The 13,532-nt window shown below is 40.5% G+C and overlaps 1 protein-coding gene across 3 annotated transcripts in view; it reads right to left on the bottom strand.

Annotated features, from left to right (window-relative positions):
* LOC139818716 (probable cytochrome P450 6a14) overlaps positions 1 to 13,532 on the bottom strand; it is a 34,572-nt gene that overhangs the window by 14,491 nt on the left and 6,549 nt on the right. The window contains exons 1-7 of one of the 3 annotated variants that reach the window (XM_071787548.1): positions 9,214 to 9,365; positions 6,738 to 6,918; positions 5,954 to 6,323; positions 3,953 to 4,290; positions 3,446 to 3,676; positions 3,028 to 3,279; positions 2,338 to 2,450 (exon numbers count right to left, since the gene is read on the bottom strand). In XM_071787548.1, the coding sequence (XP_071643649.1) occupies positions 2,338 to 2,450; positions 3,028 to 3,279; positions 3,446 to 3,676; positions 3,953 to 4,290; positions 5,954 to 6,323; positions 6,738 to 6,906 (1,473 nt within the window). In that variant the 5' untranslated portion in view covers positions 6,907 to 6,918; positions 9,214 to 9,365. Of the gene's footprint in view, positions 1 to 2,337; positions 2,451 to 3,027; positions 3,280 to 3,445; positions 3,677 to 3,952; positions 4,291 to 5,953; positions 6,324 to 6,737; positions 6,919 to 9,213; positions 9,366 to 13,532 lie in introns of those variants that run through there. The other 2 variants (XM_071787550.1, XM_071787549.1) reach the window with 2 other exon arrangements.

Raw genomic sequence — 13,532 nt, 5'->3', positions numbered from 1 at the left:
AGATCAGAACACGAGCAGCAATTCACACGAGGCCGCGTGGATAACCGAAACGCGAAAGCAATGGAAATATCGCGCCCGTGATGTAAGACTCGCTAGGCAAAGAAAGCACTTTGCACAATTCAAAAGAGTGTCAATAAGACCGTTTTTTGGCCTACGTCAAAATCGCTCCAAACTGTGGTATTTTCTTCCTACCGATGTAGCTGACAACCTCCTAGAACCGTTTGCTGTCCGAGCATTTAGAGGCTGAGAACGGGCAACTTGAAATCTCAAAAATCAATGGAGTTTTTCACATGGTGGTAGTGCCGGTCTCATTTCAGCATGTCATTGTTGGTAGGGAAGGAGGAAGGGAGGGTGGGGGAGGGAAAGAGGGAGAGCGGGAAATAGAGGGGGGAGGAAAGGAGGGAGGGGGGAAGTAGAGGAGAAGAGAGGGACGCAAAAATCGCTCCAAACTGTGGTATTTTCTTCCTACCGATGTAGCTCACAACCTCCTAGAACCGTTTGCTGTCCGAGCAATTAGAGGCTGAGAACGGGCAACTTGAAATCGCAAAAATGGAGTTTTTCATATGGTGGTAGTGCCGGTCTCATTTCAGTATGTTATTGTTGGGAGGGAGGGAGAAAAGGAGGGTGGGGAAGGGAGGGGGAGAAAAAAGAGTAGGGGAGGGAGGGGGAGAAAAGGAGGGAAAGAGAGAGAGAGAGAGGAAAAAAGAGATAGAGAAAGGGAGGGAAGGGAGAGAGAGGGAGGCAAAGAGTGGCAGAGGGAGGGAGAGGAAGGCAGACCTGCTCCCTCCCGTCTGGTTCCCGTCATTCTCTCTCTCTCTCTCTCTCTCTCTCTTTCTATTTCTCTCTTTCTCTCTCTCCTTCTCCCTCCCTCCCTTTCCTTTTCTCTGCTCCCCTCTGCCTCCCTCTCCCTCCCTCTGCCTCCCTCTTCCTTTTTCTCCCTCTCATCCTTCCTCTGTCTCTCTCCCCCTCTACTTCCCTCCTCCTCTACCTCTCACCCTCCCTCTCACCCCCCTCTCACCACCCACCTTTCCTCCCTCCCTCTCTCCCAACAATTACATGCTGAAATGAGACCGGCACTACCACCATATGAAAAACTCCATTGATTTTTGAGATTTCAAGTTGCCCGTTCTCAACCTCTAATTGCTCGGACAGCAAACGGTTCTAGGAGTTTGTGAGCTACATCGGTAGGAAGAAAATACCACAGTTTGGAGGGATTTTTGCCCCCTACTCTTCTCCTCTACCTCCCCCCTCCCTCCTTTCCTCCACCCCTCTATCTCCCGCTCTCCCTCTTTCCCTCCCCCACCCTCCCTTCCTCCTTCCCTACCAACAATGACATGCTGAAATGAGACCGGCACTACCACCATGTGAAAAACTCCATTGATTTTTGAGATTTCAAGTTGCCCGTTCTCAGCCTCTAATTGCTCGGACAGCAAACGGTTCTAGGAGGTTGTGAGCTACATCGGTAAGAAGAAAATACCACAGTTTGGAGCGATTCTGACGTAGGTCAAAAAACGGCCTTATTGACACCCTTCCTTTACGCTCGAATTGTCGGAGGAGTAGCACGCCCGAGCAATCTTGACGCTAGCCGAGCGGAGACTCAAACGGAGCGCTCGGGCGCGAATCGCCGGGGCCTTATACCCCCTAAACTTCACGAAGGTTCTCAGGTTTAGATGATGACAGCCAATAAGAATTCGACATGTTTTAGCATGCACGGGAGCAGGCAGTGTCACGCAGCGACAGCGATTCAGCTAATGTTGACAGAGGTAGCCGCGGTTCGCCGCTACACGTGATCCGCCTGTGCGACTCCGACACTCGAGAAGAATAACAAGTTGATATACAAGATAATGTAGAACCTTCGAGAAGGAAATAATTCTCTCGCAATCGCGAACAAATACGAAGATACCACTTGGGTTTCTTTAAAGTAGTTGCATAACAATTATCTTTCAAAGCAATATACATATTCTCTTTACAATTGGCGCAATTTAATTTAAAGATTTCACATCTTTTTTTGAAATACATGTCACTTGAGTTAAGTTAGGTAATATAATTTTGTGAAAAAGATATAAAGCTACCACTTAGGTTAGATACATGTCACTTGAGTTAAGTTAGATAATAAAAATTTTGTGAAGAAGAAATTAAAGATTTCACATCTTTTTTTTGAAATACATGTCACTTGAGTTAAGTTAGATAATATAATTTTGTGAATATTTAAAACAAGACAAGAATACAAATATTTTAAGTTTATATTATAAGTTTATGTAAGATCGCGATTATATAATGTATATTTTATCGCGGTTCGATAATAAGATGTACACCACCTTTCGCTGTAAGACTCACACATTTTTCGTCGAAAATAGGCGGAACCGAAGTCCGGGAGTGGAGCTTGAATTTGTATTTCGACAAAAGACAAACAAGTCCGACTTTCGTTTGCACGTAGCCAAATCGCGCACCTGAAAATTAATGATATTAATGCCATGCATTTGTGAGACATTTGTGAGACATTTTTATACTTATTCTTTAGTCTGCGAGCTCTATTTAAGCTTTACGAAGCTCTACTTAAGTACAATGTAAAGAATATATCTAACTCTCTCCATAGCCCTCGAATCGTATGAAGCGAACACTCATATTAGAGCAAAGATTACTAAACTTGAAACTACTTTTCTTTTTTAGCGATTAGTGTGTTAAATTAACATCAAAGGAACACATTTAATAAATACCTTTACATAGTTATTATTATTGTTATTACCAATATTTTTATTATATTTAATTAATTAATATATATACTTGCTTTAAATAAAATATGTTTTTAAAATATAATTGAAGAAAATTGTTAAATGCAAATATCAAAACGCTTATTGTTGTTAATTAACGTGTAATAAGTATGCGAGAGAGAGAGAGAGAGAGAGAGAGAGAGAGAGAGAGAGAGAGAGAGAGAGAGAGAGAGAGATACATGATAATAAAAATAGTTTATAAACAACAGATTGATATATAAGTTAAATATATTAATAGCTTAATTCATATTCTTGCCAATGCAATTTCGTGGGCCTTCCCCGAATGGTAAATAAGCGTAAGGAAGCCTTTCTGCTACCACGTTCGCGTTGAACCGTTCCGGGTCAAATTTATCTGGATCCGGATATATCGACGGATCTCGATGCAGCCCAAGCACCGGTATAGTTATTAAAGTCCCCTTTGGCAGGCGAACGTTCATTGTCGGTAAGTCTATTTCTTCGGTACAGGTGCGATTCAACACTGGAATAGGCGGATATTTCCTCAAAGTTTCTGGATATGTAAAAGAAATTACGAAAATATAAATATATTATTTAATTTCAAAATAAAAGAAATTTATTTAAGTGTATGTAGAAATAACGAAATTTTTATATAATATAAAATCTTGCTCTTTTGTTCAAAATTGAGTAAATGGAATACAATGCGACGATACACTTGCCATTTACTACTTTGTGAAGATATGTCATTTCGTTCACAGCGTCATATGTCACACCACCATGTTTTGTCAACATTTCATCGATATCCTGGCGAACTTTATCTTGTACGTCATGATGTTGTGCTAATTCGTACAGAGCGAATGTTGCTGTCGTCGAGGAAGTTTCGAAACCTGCTATGAAGAAGATATAACTTTGCGCCACAGCTTCCTCCATAGTGAGTTTGCTTACAGTTGCTGCGGATAAAATAACATAATTTTGTTAATAATTTTATGTAAAAAATTTTAATTAACTGACTTGCAAAACTGCAATGCGAAATAATAATTATGCATATTTTTACGACACGTGGGGAAACTATTTATATAAAAATAAATATAAAGTAAATTAACATTCATGGGTTGCCTTCTTGTCATCATCGGGTTCAACATATAAAAATATATTAATATATTAATAAAATATAAAAAATATATTAATTAGCCCGTTTCTTCTAATAAATAAAAATATATATTAACATTTTACGTCGGTGGTCTTCTTGTCATCGTCAGGATCAACGTAGCCTCTCCCCATAAGTTGAATGAGCAGATTCATAAAGTCGTGCCTTACGATATTATGAATTTGTCTGTATTCCACATTCTCTCGAAACATATTCATGTAAAAGCTGGTGACTTGTCGGTCCGTGAAAGGAACGGAAAAGAAATCCATAATTTTCGGCACGAATATGAACAAGGCAATCCAAATCGAGTTCATCTCCACAATTTTCTTTTCTTGTTTACGATATTCGTTATTCGGCTCCTCAATGCAATTAGATTTTATACCAAAAGCCGTTGACATAATTACATCTGTCGAATATCTATTGGTAAAATTGACACATTATTTCATGTTGTAGCAGATTCTATTAAATTTGCGAGACATCGGAAATGTGGAAAAATATGAGAAAAAGTTCATACAAATAAAGAAAGGTTGACAAAACACGGACACTTTAAATAAATGATATTATGAAAAAGATACAAAAATAGTCCAGATCCAAGAAGGTTTTTCTTACAAATATTTAAAAGAAAGATCCGTTATTCATGTATTACATTTTCTACAATAAAAATTTTAAAAATTATTATATTATATTATATTATAAGTTATATTATGAAAATTCCAAATAAATGTTATTTATTAATTGCAAATTATTCACAATTGGAATGTTAAAAATTAGATAATGTAAAGTTTCTTAATCTTCCTTAATCTTAATGATAATATAATTTGAAAATGTCTGATAATACATTGAAATATGACAAATCCAAAAGAAAACATTTTTATAAGTTAATTAATATATTGTGCTCTCTTTGATATACTTATACGTATGTTAAAACAAAATCACTTGTTATTGAAATACACAAATTTATTCTATACTTAAAAGAAGAAAGTTTATATTATATTTATATAAGAATTCTAGGTCACAGATTTTACTGACGGTTGAAAATTTCTTATACTCGTTGTTATCTAATCTATATAATTAGATAACAAAGTATATACTTGAAATATTTAATATATTGTTACGCCCATGCTGTGCGATCGCTGTGCGCTCGTGCCGTATCGCCCGTCAGACTCCTGGGCGACAGAAGAATATCGCAACCTGACGACGGGTTGCTTAACGACGCAGTTTACTAACAGCCGGTTGTCAGATTTACGCTCTGGATCTCGTATTTGACAGACGTGTCTTGTTGTATTAGAGCAATAAATCCGTTCTTTTATAACAATAGAGAGTATCATTATTCCCGGTGACGGGGAAGCGCGGCGCGTTCGCGAGTGCGGTGAGAGTGCGAGTGCGGCGAACGCGTGACGAGCGTAACAATATATTTGTATATTTATGATATATTAATGACTAAAACTTATTAAACTAATTTTTGATGTTTGCTCTTCTGAATATTAAATATTATATAATGTAAAATCCTTTATTCTGCCGATTGTACGATTTAAAAATATTTTTTATAGTGAGATAAATCGTAATAGGTCGTGATCATTAAGAATTAAAGGTAGATGTAATTTATCGGTAATTATATTCAATGTGCAATATCAGTGACTGTATTAAAGCATACTGTTTGCGATATTTACTTGTCTGGATAATTTGCTTTCTGTATCGCTTATTGCGTTTGCATTAATGCATTTATATATATATATATATATTAATCTATATTAAATATATATATTAGTAAACATGTTTGTTAAACATACTGTATGAGTTCTATAAATATAGTCTATAAAACTCATTCATTCATCAGTAGAAAATATTCATAGACGTATACATCTATGAGAATATTCCATCTTATGCACTTACATAATTTTAACTAATAACCTCCTTAACTCTTCATTAAACAGCAATAAATGTCAAATTGATTAAAAAAAATTTTTTATTGATAAAAAGAGCATTTGTTGACGCTGCTTAACCATTTCCTCTCCGATTTTTACATTAACAACTTCTACTTTGAATTAAGTAAACAATTTCTTTAAAAACAACTTATTACCTTGCAAATATATCTTTTATTTCGACGGAATCTCTCATCTGTGCTATGCTCTGCAGATACTTTGCAAGTTCTTCGCCACATTCCTTAACAATCGAGAACATCTGCTTTATTTTTCCCGAAGTGAAAGTAGGTGTCATCTTGACGCGCATATTTCGCCATCTCTTTCCAGGCATACAAAACAAATGGGCAGACAATGGGTCAGTCTTTTCATTGTAGTACATTCCGCGGTCATGGAAACTTCTGAATTCCTTTGTCAACACCACTCGAATAAGATCGGGATCAGCAATTAGTAAGTTTGGTTTATAAAGTGAGTACATTCCAATAGCGCGATGATTCTTATATTTCATGTAGACATCTTGGAAGAGAACGCCTATATTGACAGTTCCATTTAATTAATTCCGCGATTTTTCATTTTAAGCAGAAATACAATAAATAATACCTAGTAAATTTCTAGTTTTATAAAAAAACAAGAATATTTGTAATACTTATAAATAAAAGTGACAAATAAGATACAATTGTTGTAATTTTATAATGCAGCAATTACAAATTTCGTAAAATATAATGCAGCAATTGCTATTTTGCAAAAGTTAATGAGAATATCACGCATACATTCGAATTTACCATATCGCTGTTAAACTTTTTATGTTAATTACTTTTACTTTTAATTACTAATTATAATTAAATATTTTAGAAAACCATAGAGAGTTGCACACTTGTAGTGGGAAATATTCACATTGTGTATGCATGTTAATATTATATCATAAAAAATAGCAGAGATACTTGCCTATTTGCTTTTTTCCAATTACCAGAGCTGTTATATTTCCAGTTGGTACAACAGGTTCGACGTAAAAAACACCCCTCTTGCGCCAGAAGTTGAATATCACAAATTTATAATAAATATACACAATGCTCAGAGCACCGATAAGAGCCCCGATTAGTTCCACGAGTACCATCGCAATCTATAACTGAAATATATAACGATAAACAATTATCTTGTAAAACGTTCACATGAACTAGTTTATGTGCGTTTCCCAATTCACAGTGCGTATAAGATTCATGAAGGGCAAATTCGTCGCTTATCAATCTGGATGTACTGAAGCGATTTTTTAATCGCCCCGATTTGATAAACAAAATCAAAATGGCGCGAATCTTTACGAATCAGTTGTATCGTGTGGATATTATGTATAGCTAATAGCACTATACTACTGCGCATTGAGATTCATGTTTATTTCTATATATACTAGGAAATTGATTACGTTAGTTACTATAATGCACTCTCTATTATTGTAATATAGAGCCCATTATAGTAATTAACTTACTCGGCCTTTTGTAATACATTCTGTGAGTGAGTAGATAATTATGTTTTTGCGTTTGTAGAACATATAATAGAATATTCGTTTAAGTATAGAATCCCAAGAACAAGCATCACTATAAGTAGAAATAAATTATTGCCGAATTACGACTATGAATTACATGAATAAATTGTATATCGCAAATTACAAATCACGAATTGCAAACATTATGAAAGATCCACATCAGCAATTGGATTTTTTATGAATGGCGAACTGTGAACCATAAATCACAAGTCTACGCAAGTAGTCTGACTATTAATACTTGCGCCCATCCGGGATGCGCAATTATTAATAAGTAACATCGAAAAAAAAAACGAACTCTACGATAAACTGAAGGAAACAAGAAAGTATATAAGAATGATATAATAAGAAAGACATCAAGGGGATCCTATATAATGAAGGCCGAACTTTCTCGATGTCGATAATGTCAACACTTTTAAGTCTGTTCTAATTCGTTTCAAGAGACACGGTAGTGTCTCGTGCCAAGTATACGCGGAGCGAGACCGACCGTGACTCTTTTACGCGACGCGACGGGTTGCGAGTACTCGAGATGTTGAGATCTCGATAACGAGTGAACGGATTAAGTTCTAAGTAGGCTTGATCGATAGCTTGGGGTTGGCTTGGGGGGGGGGTTGTTTTTATTTTTCCGCTACGTGCCCTACGAGCGGAGATATTGCGACGCAAAGTCCAAATATGAAAATTTTATTATTAAGATACGTCGTTAAGAGATACGTCGAACGTCGACCGCTCTAGCTCAATATAACATATATATAACAGATGTAACAGAGAAATGTAACTTTCACTTTTTCAACACCAGGGCGGTGCTAGTATCGCCAGTTTCGATATGCACATATGTTATACGTATGTGTACTGCGCGAGTGCTGATAGGTGCGTTCAATGCGCTGTCACTAACCTATCTTGAGAGACACGGTAGTACGGGAGTTCCGCTCGAACCGCCATGCGAGTCGAACGTGCCTTGCTTTCGCTCCTCCCTCATAGATATATATCTGCTAGTTTGTGGTACCTACATTATCACGTTGGACCTTTTCGTTGTCCTCGTTTGCTCGGAAGGGTTTTATTCTTGATCTTGCTGTTCCCCCTTCGGAGGGGGAGCGTTTATTAGTTTTCTTTTAAGGATGGATATCCTGGACTCGAATAAATCGCAGACTCTGAGCGCCGACACCCGTGCACAACGTGACGATACACAGTGCAATAAAAGACTCAGGACGAGTGTCTCGGAGGAGGAATTTGACGAATTCACGAAGGATATTTCAAATAACGAACAACCGGATTTTAGCCGCGCTGAGATTGAAAATCGACGCAAACAACAGAGGAACAAGAAGTTTCTTAAGAGACGTCACGTGCCAGCCGACTCTGGGGACGAGATGGACGTGGAAATTATTAAGGATAAGGATTCAGACACGGGGGACCGCGAGCTTTTAATAAAAAAAAGCGGCCCCGCTAGCGAATAGTTTAGTTTTAGATAGTAATAAAACGCAGAACGACTGCACGATCGGTTTGAGTGATCACGTGATCACGAGTGACGAGCCGCGTGAAACCGCCGTGGGATCGTTGTCGCCGGCGATCGAAAAGGAGATATATATTGTGTGTGATCACGTGCTGAGGAGATGTAATGGTAATCCAGAAATTCAACGATATACGAGATTTGACGACGCACACTCAGGTAAAGCCAAAATTACTATTAAGCTCGCGCCAGAGCATTCTACAACAAGAAAGGGCATGAAAGAAATAAAACTTTGGATGCTCCTGTCAGAATTGCAAATCTGCCCGTCCTCGTTGGAAATGCTCAATCATTTCACTGCGGAGGTTGAATTTGAAAAAGCAACAGAGGCTAATCGTGCGCTCGTTTCTGTTGATAGTATGCATGTTACTAAGATAAAGGCTTACGTAGAACAACGATCCATTGTCTGTAAGGGAGTCGTTTCAGACTGGCCAGCCGGGATTCCGGAGCACTGGGACGCGGTGCAGGACAAGTCGGACGTATTGAAAGGATGTACCGCAGAAAGTTGAATCCGACTGCACAAAAGTCGTCCCTCGTGGCTACGAGTATAATATTGTCATAACCTTCAAGTTGAAAAAAATCAAGAACTTAAAAATTTTCCGCAATGAAGTCAACCTAAGTGTAAGACCATTTATTCCTCAAACCAGGCAATGTTTCAATTGCTTTAAGTTTGGCCATACTAAAATTGCATGCAAGAGCGAAACACGTTGCATTGTTTGCGGTAAGCGCATGGCCAGTGTGATAAACCGTTGTGTTGCTTCAACTGTGATGGACAGCATAAGACCACGTTCCGCGGCTGCTTGAAGCGTGAGAAAAATAAAAATATTAATGTCATTATGGCGTTTAATAATGTCTCTTTCTATAGTGCGAGACGGAGGGGGAAATTCCAATCCCTGCTAAGCCCATGGTCAGCAGAGTTGATCCCGCTAGTTGGCCTGCTCTCCCGCCCCAGAAATCTGTGCCTTCTAATGTACCGAGCACTCGAGAGGGATCAGTGCGAGGCCCTCGCCTGAATAGTGAGCGAAGTGGTTTCCCCAGACTAAGAACGAAGGAAAGGACAGAGACTGCCTGAGACAGGCGGAATGGGAAACTATTACGGCCAATTCAATAATCGTGAGGAGGAAATAGTGGTGGATAGGAGGGGATTGGCCCTGTCCGCGGCTCGTGGGACTTCTTGGTCTCAGGTGGTGCAGCGCGGAGCGGAGAGGGATAACGAATGCCGGGAGCACGGCACGGTGGAGGAAATGATCGAGAGTATTATGTTGTTGATGTTGATGAAGAGATTTCCCTTGGCGAGGGATGGCCTGATTGAGGTACTTATGAATGAGGGACGACATCGCGCCCCTCCCCCCCAAGCGGCGGTACGTTTGAAGGAGTAAGGAAGGAATTAAGAGTATTGAACAGTGTCAGACATGGAGGACAGAGCGCGTACGGTATGGGGAGAGATTCCCTCCCCTCTACTTCATAATTCAAGCTTCTGTTGTGGAATTGTCGAGAATATCAAAACTGCAGGGAGGAATTGTCCAGGCATGTTACGGAATATGACATCGTGGTGTTAACCGAGACCAGATGTAAAGGCCCGCGACGGGTCTCTTTCTCCAAATTTAAATCTGTGAGTAGCGTTAACAGATTGGGTAGCGGTGGCGTCTCTATCCCTACGCAATTTTGTGGATTTTATTGAGGTACCAATACAAGGTATTCTGCCTGTAGGATATGACGTAGTTTGCGTCAAAACGAATAATCTTTCTTGTAATGTCAATATTGTCGCCATGTATAGGCACCCTTGTGAACCGATGGCTAGACACGACCTTGGGCCTGTATTCAATGCTGTTGGCGGTAATGGCCTCGACACGATTATCCTGGGCGATTTCAATGCCCACAGTGGCACATGGAATTGCCCTACCACAGATGTTGAAGGAGATCTGTTCTACGAGATCATGGATAGTGAAGGATTGATCTGTGTTAACGTGGACACCTGCTCTCGTGGCAGCGTCAGAGGACAGCGAGATACCAATATAGATCTGCTATTCGGCACGACAAATATAGTTGGGGACGTATCCTATTTTCGGATTTCGGATGCTTGGGGCAGTGATCACCATCCGATCTCCTTCTCCTTCGATAATCCCCCCTTGATTTATGGGAAGACCACGAACCGTCTATCTACTAAGAAGACCGATTGGAGCCGATTTCGGAAGATAGTAGATTCTGAAATGAGAGAAAGTATTCCCCTCCGGCGGAGTTTTTTGGAGAGGGATCTCGAGACCTGCTACTCTTCTTTCATCGAGGTCATCAAGAGCGCTGTGGCCGATGCTTCGGGCAGAAGGTCTACGACTCCGCCTACGAGGGTTCCCCCGATCAAAAGGAAACCTTCACATAAATGGTGGGATGTAGAATGCGACAAGGTCATTCGTAATAGAAAGGAGACCTTAAAGGCCTTCAAGAATACCAAGAGTCTACATGACTGGCTTGGCTATAAGAAGACGACGGGTTGGGCTAGACAGACCATTAAACGTAAAAAGAAGGCCGGTTTCGAGGAATTCTGTAGGGGGATTGACAGGTTTACGAGTCTCTTGTATGTCTGGAAGATTATGCGCATCTTTAAAAACGCCAGGAAAAATCTCGAGTGGAATGCCTGGCCCACTAAGAATAGGGAGGAGGTGGTCAAATCAACTATTGAGAGTTTGGCCCTGCCCTCCGTTGGTGTCGAGCCTGTGTTTGACTTTGAGAAATGCCACTTTGACGTCGAACTTTGATGCACCGTTCTCTCGCGTGGAAATGGTCAGAGCGCTTGAGATGATCCGTAAAGACTCATCCCCTGGTTTGGACGGCATCGAATATAAGACCATTAAGGCTCTTCCAGAAATTGCTAAGGACTTCCTGTTGGACATCTTCAATAAGGTGTGGTCTACTGGCTCTCTCCCCAGCGACTGGCTCAACTATCAGGAGATTTTTATTGATAAGGTGGGCTGCGAAAAGGTCAGGCCCATTTCATTGTCTTCCTGCGTTGGCAAAGTGATGGAGAGGATGATCAATGAAAGGTTAGTTTGGTGGGCGGAAAAGGACGAGAAGTTCAGTCCGTCACAGAATGGCTTTCGCAGGGGCAGGTTGTGTGCTGATAACCTGGTGAGGATCGTTGCGGATATCATGGCCGCGATGTGTGTCGGGGAATACACCCTGGCCGCGTTCCTTGACGTCTCCTCCGCGTATGACTGCGTGGATTATGGGATAATGCTGGGGAAATTGATAGCACTCAATTGCCCTCCCGCCATAGTCAGATTCATTAGCAATTGGCTATACCGTAGAAGGGTGCGATTCATAGTTAACGCCCGAGATTCTGTGGATCGCTTCGTCTATAGGGGGCTCCCGCAAGGTGCTGTCCTGAGTTCGGTATTATATTCATTATACACGCAGGGTGTCTGTGCGGACCTGCCGGAGGTTGTTGAGGCGGTCGAGTTTGCGGACAACGTCGAGATTTACGTCCGTGGACCCAACCATGGAAGTAATCGACTTTTGCTCCAGCGTGCGATTGACATTATTGCTGACCGACTTCGCAAAATGGGACTTGATCTGGAGCCGAGAAAAACGGTGCTGGTGGAGTCTTCCAAGAGCGGATACATCGACAAACAGATGAGTATACACGCAATGGATGCGACGTCCCCAACTGTGGGGGTGCAAAGTTCCTGGGAATCTGGCTTGACAATAAATTAAACTTCGACCGTCAGATACAGAAACTGAGAGGCAAGGTGAACCGCCCAAATTCTATTATTAGATATCTCTGTGGAGTTTCCAGAGGCATGGAGGTAAATACTTCGTTGATGCTCTATAAAAGTCTTGTAAGGTCTATCATTGATTATGGGAGTTTCGTATTTTTCCCCCAAAAAGCCTCCTTACAGCTAAAATTGGAGAGGGCTCAATTCCTAGGCATTCGTACAGCCCTTGGCTACAGGAATTCCACCCCCAACAATGTGATTGTGGCAGAGGTAAAAATGACACATTTGAGGGACCGGGCCATGCTGTTGGGCATTAACTTTGCTAACAAGGCAATTGCTCATAACCATAATGGATTGTGCGACAAGATGCGCGACCTTTTGGAAGAAGAGAATTTCAAACGATTCAGACAGCCTGCGTATAGACCTTCTCTGTTATTGGAGATATGGCGAAAAGTAAACCGCACTAGGCATCTCATTGGTCCTGCCGAGAAGTTTCCAATTTTCAGCGTCTCTTATAACGCCCACACGTGTAAACCTACTGTTGACATGGATATCGGAGCTGTGAGAAAGCGAGAGAGGTTCTCCGACCTAACTCTTTCAAAAAATTATTGATAAATATTATTTGAGCTCGGATCCAGATATTTTCTTTACGGACGGATCATATAATAAGTCTGCACGCTCTACAGGAGCAAGTATTCTTATCTGCGATTACGACGAGGCTTTCAAGATGAGTCTACCCGTCCTCTGTTCTTCTTACACTGCGGAGGCTTTTGCAGTGTGCTCAGCTCTGCGCTTGCTATGGACCCGCAAATACGTGGGTAAAAACGAGATAATTATCCTGTCTGATTGCCAAGCTGTTCTTAAGTCTATTAGAAATAACCATTTAAATGTCCACAAGAATAAGTATGTGATTGAAGCGAGAATATTGATTTATAAGCTGGAAAAACTTTGTGATAAGAAGATCGTACTCGCGTGGATTCCCGCTCACGCGGGAA

The sequence above is a fragment of the Temnothorax longispinosus genome, chromosome 9 (genome assembly GCF_030848805.1).
Source record: "Temnothorax longispinosus isolate EJ_2023e chromosome 9, Tlon_JGU_v1, whole genome shotgun sequence".
Classification (NCBI taxonomy): domain Eukaryota; kingdom Metazoa; phylum Arthropoda; class Insecta; order Hymenoptera; family Formicidae; genus Temnothorax; species Temnothorax longispinosus.
The sequence above is the reverse complement of the archived record's forward strand: the minus strand, read 5'-3'. Positions and strand labels throughout refer to the sequence as shown.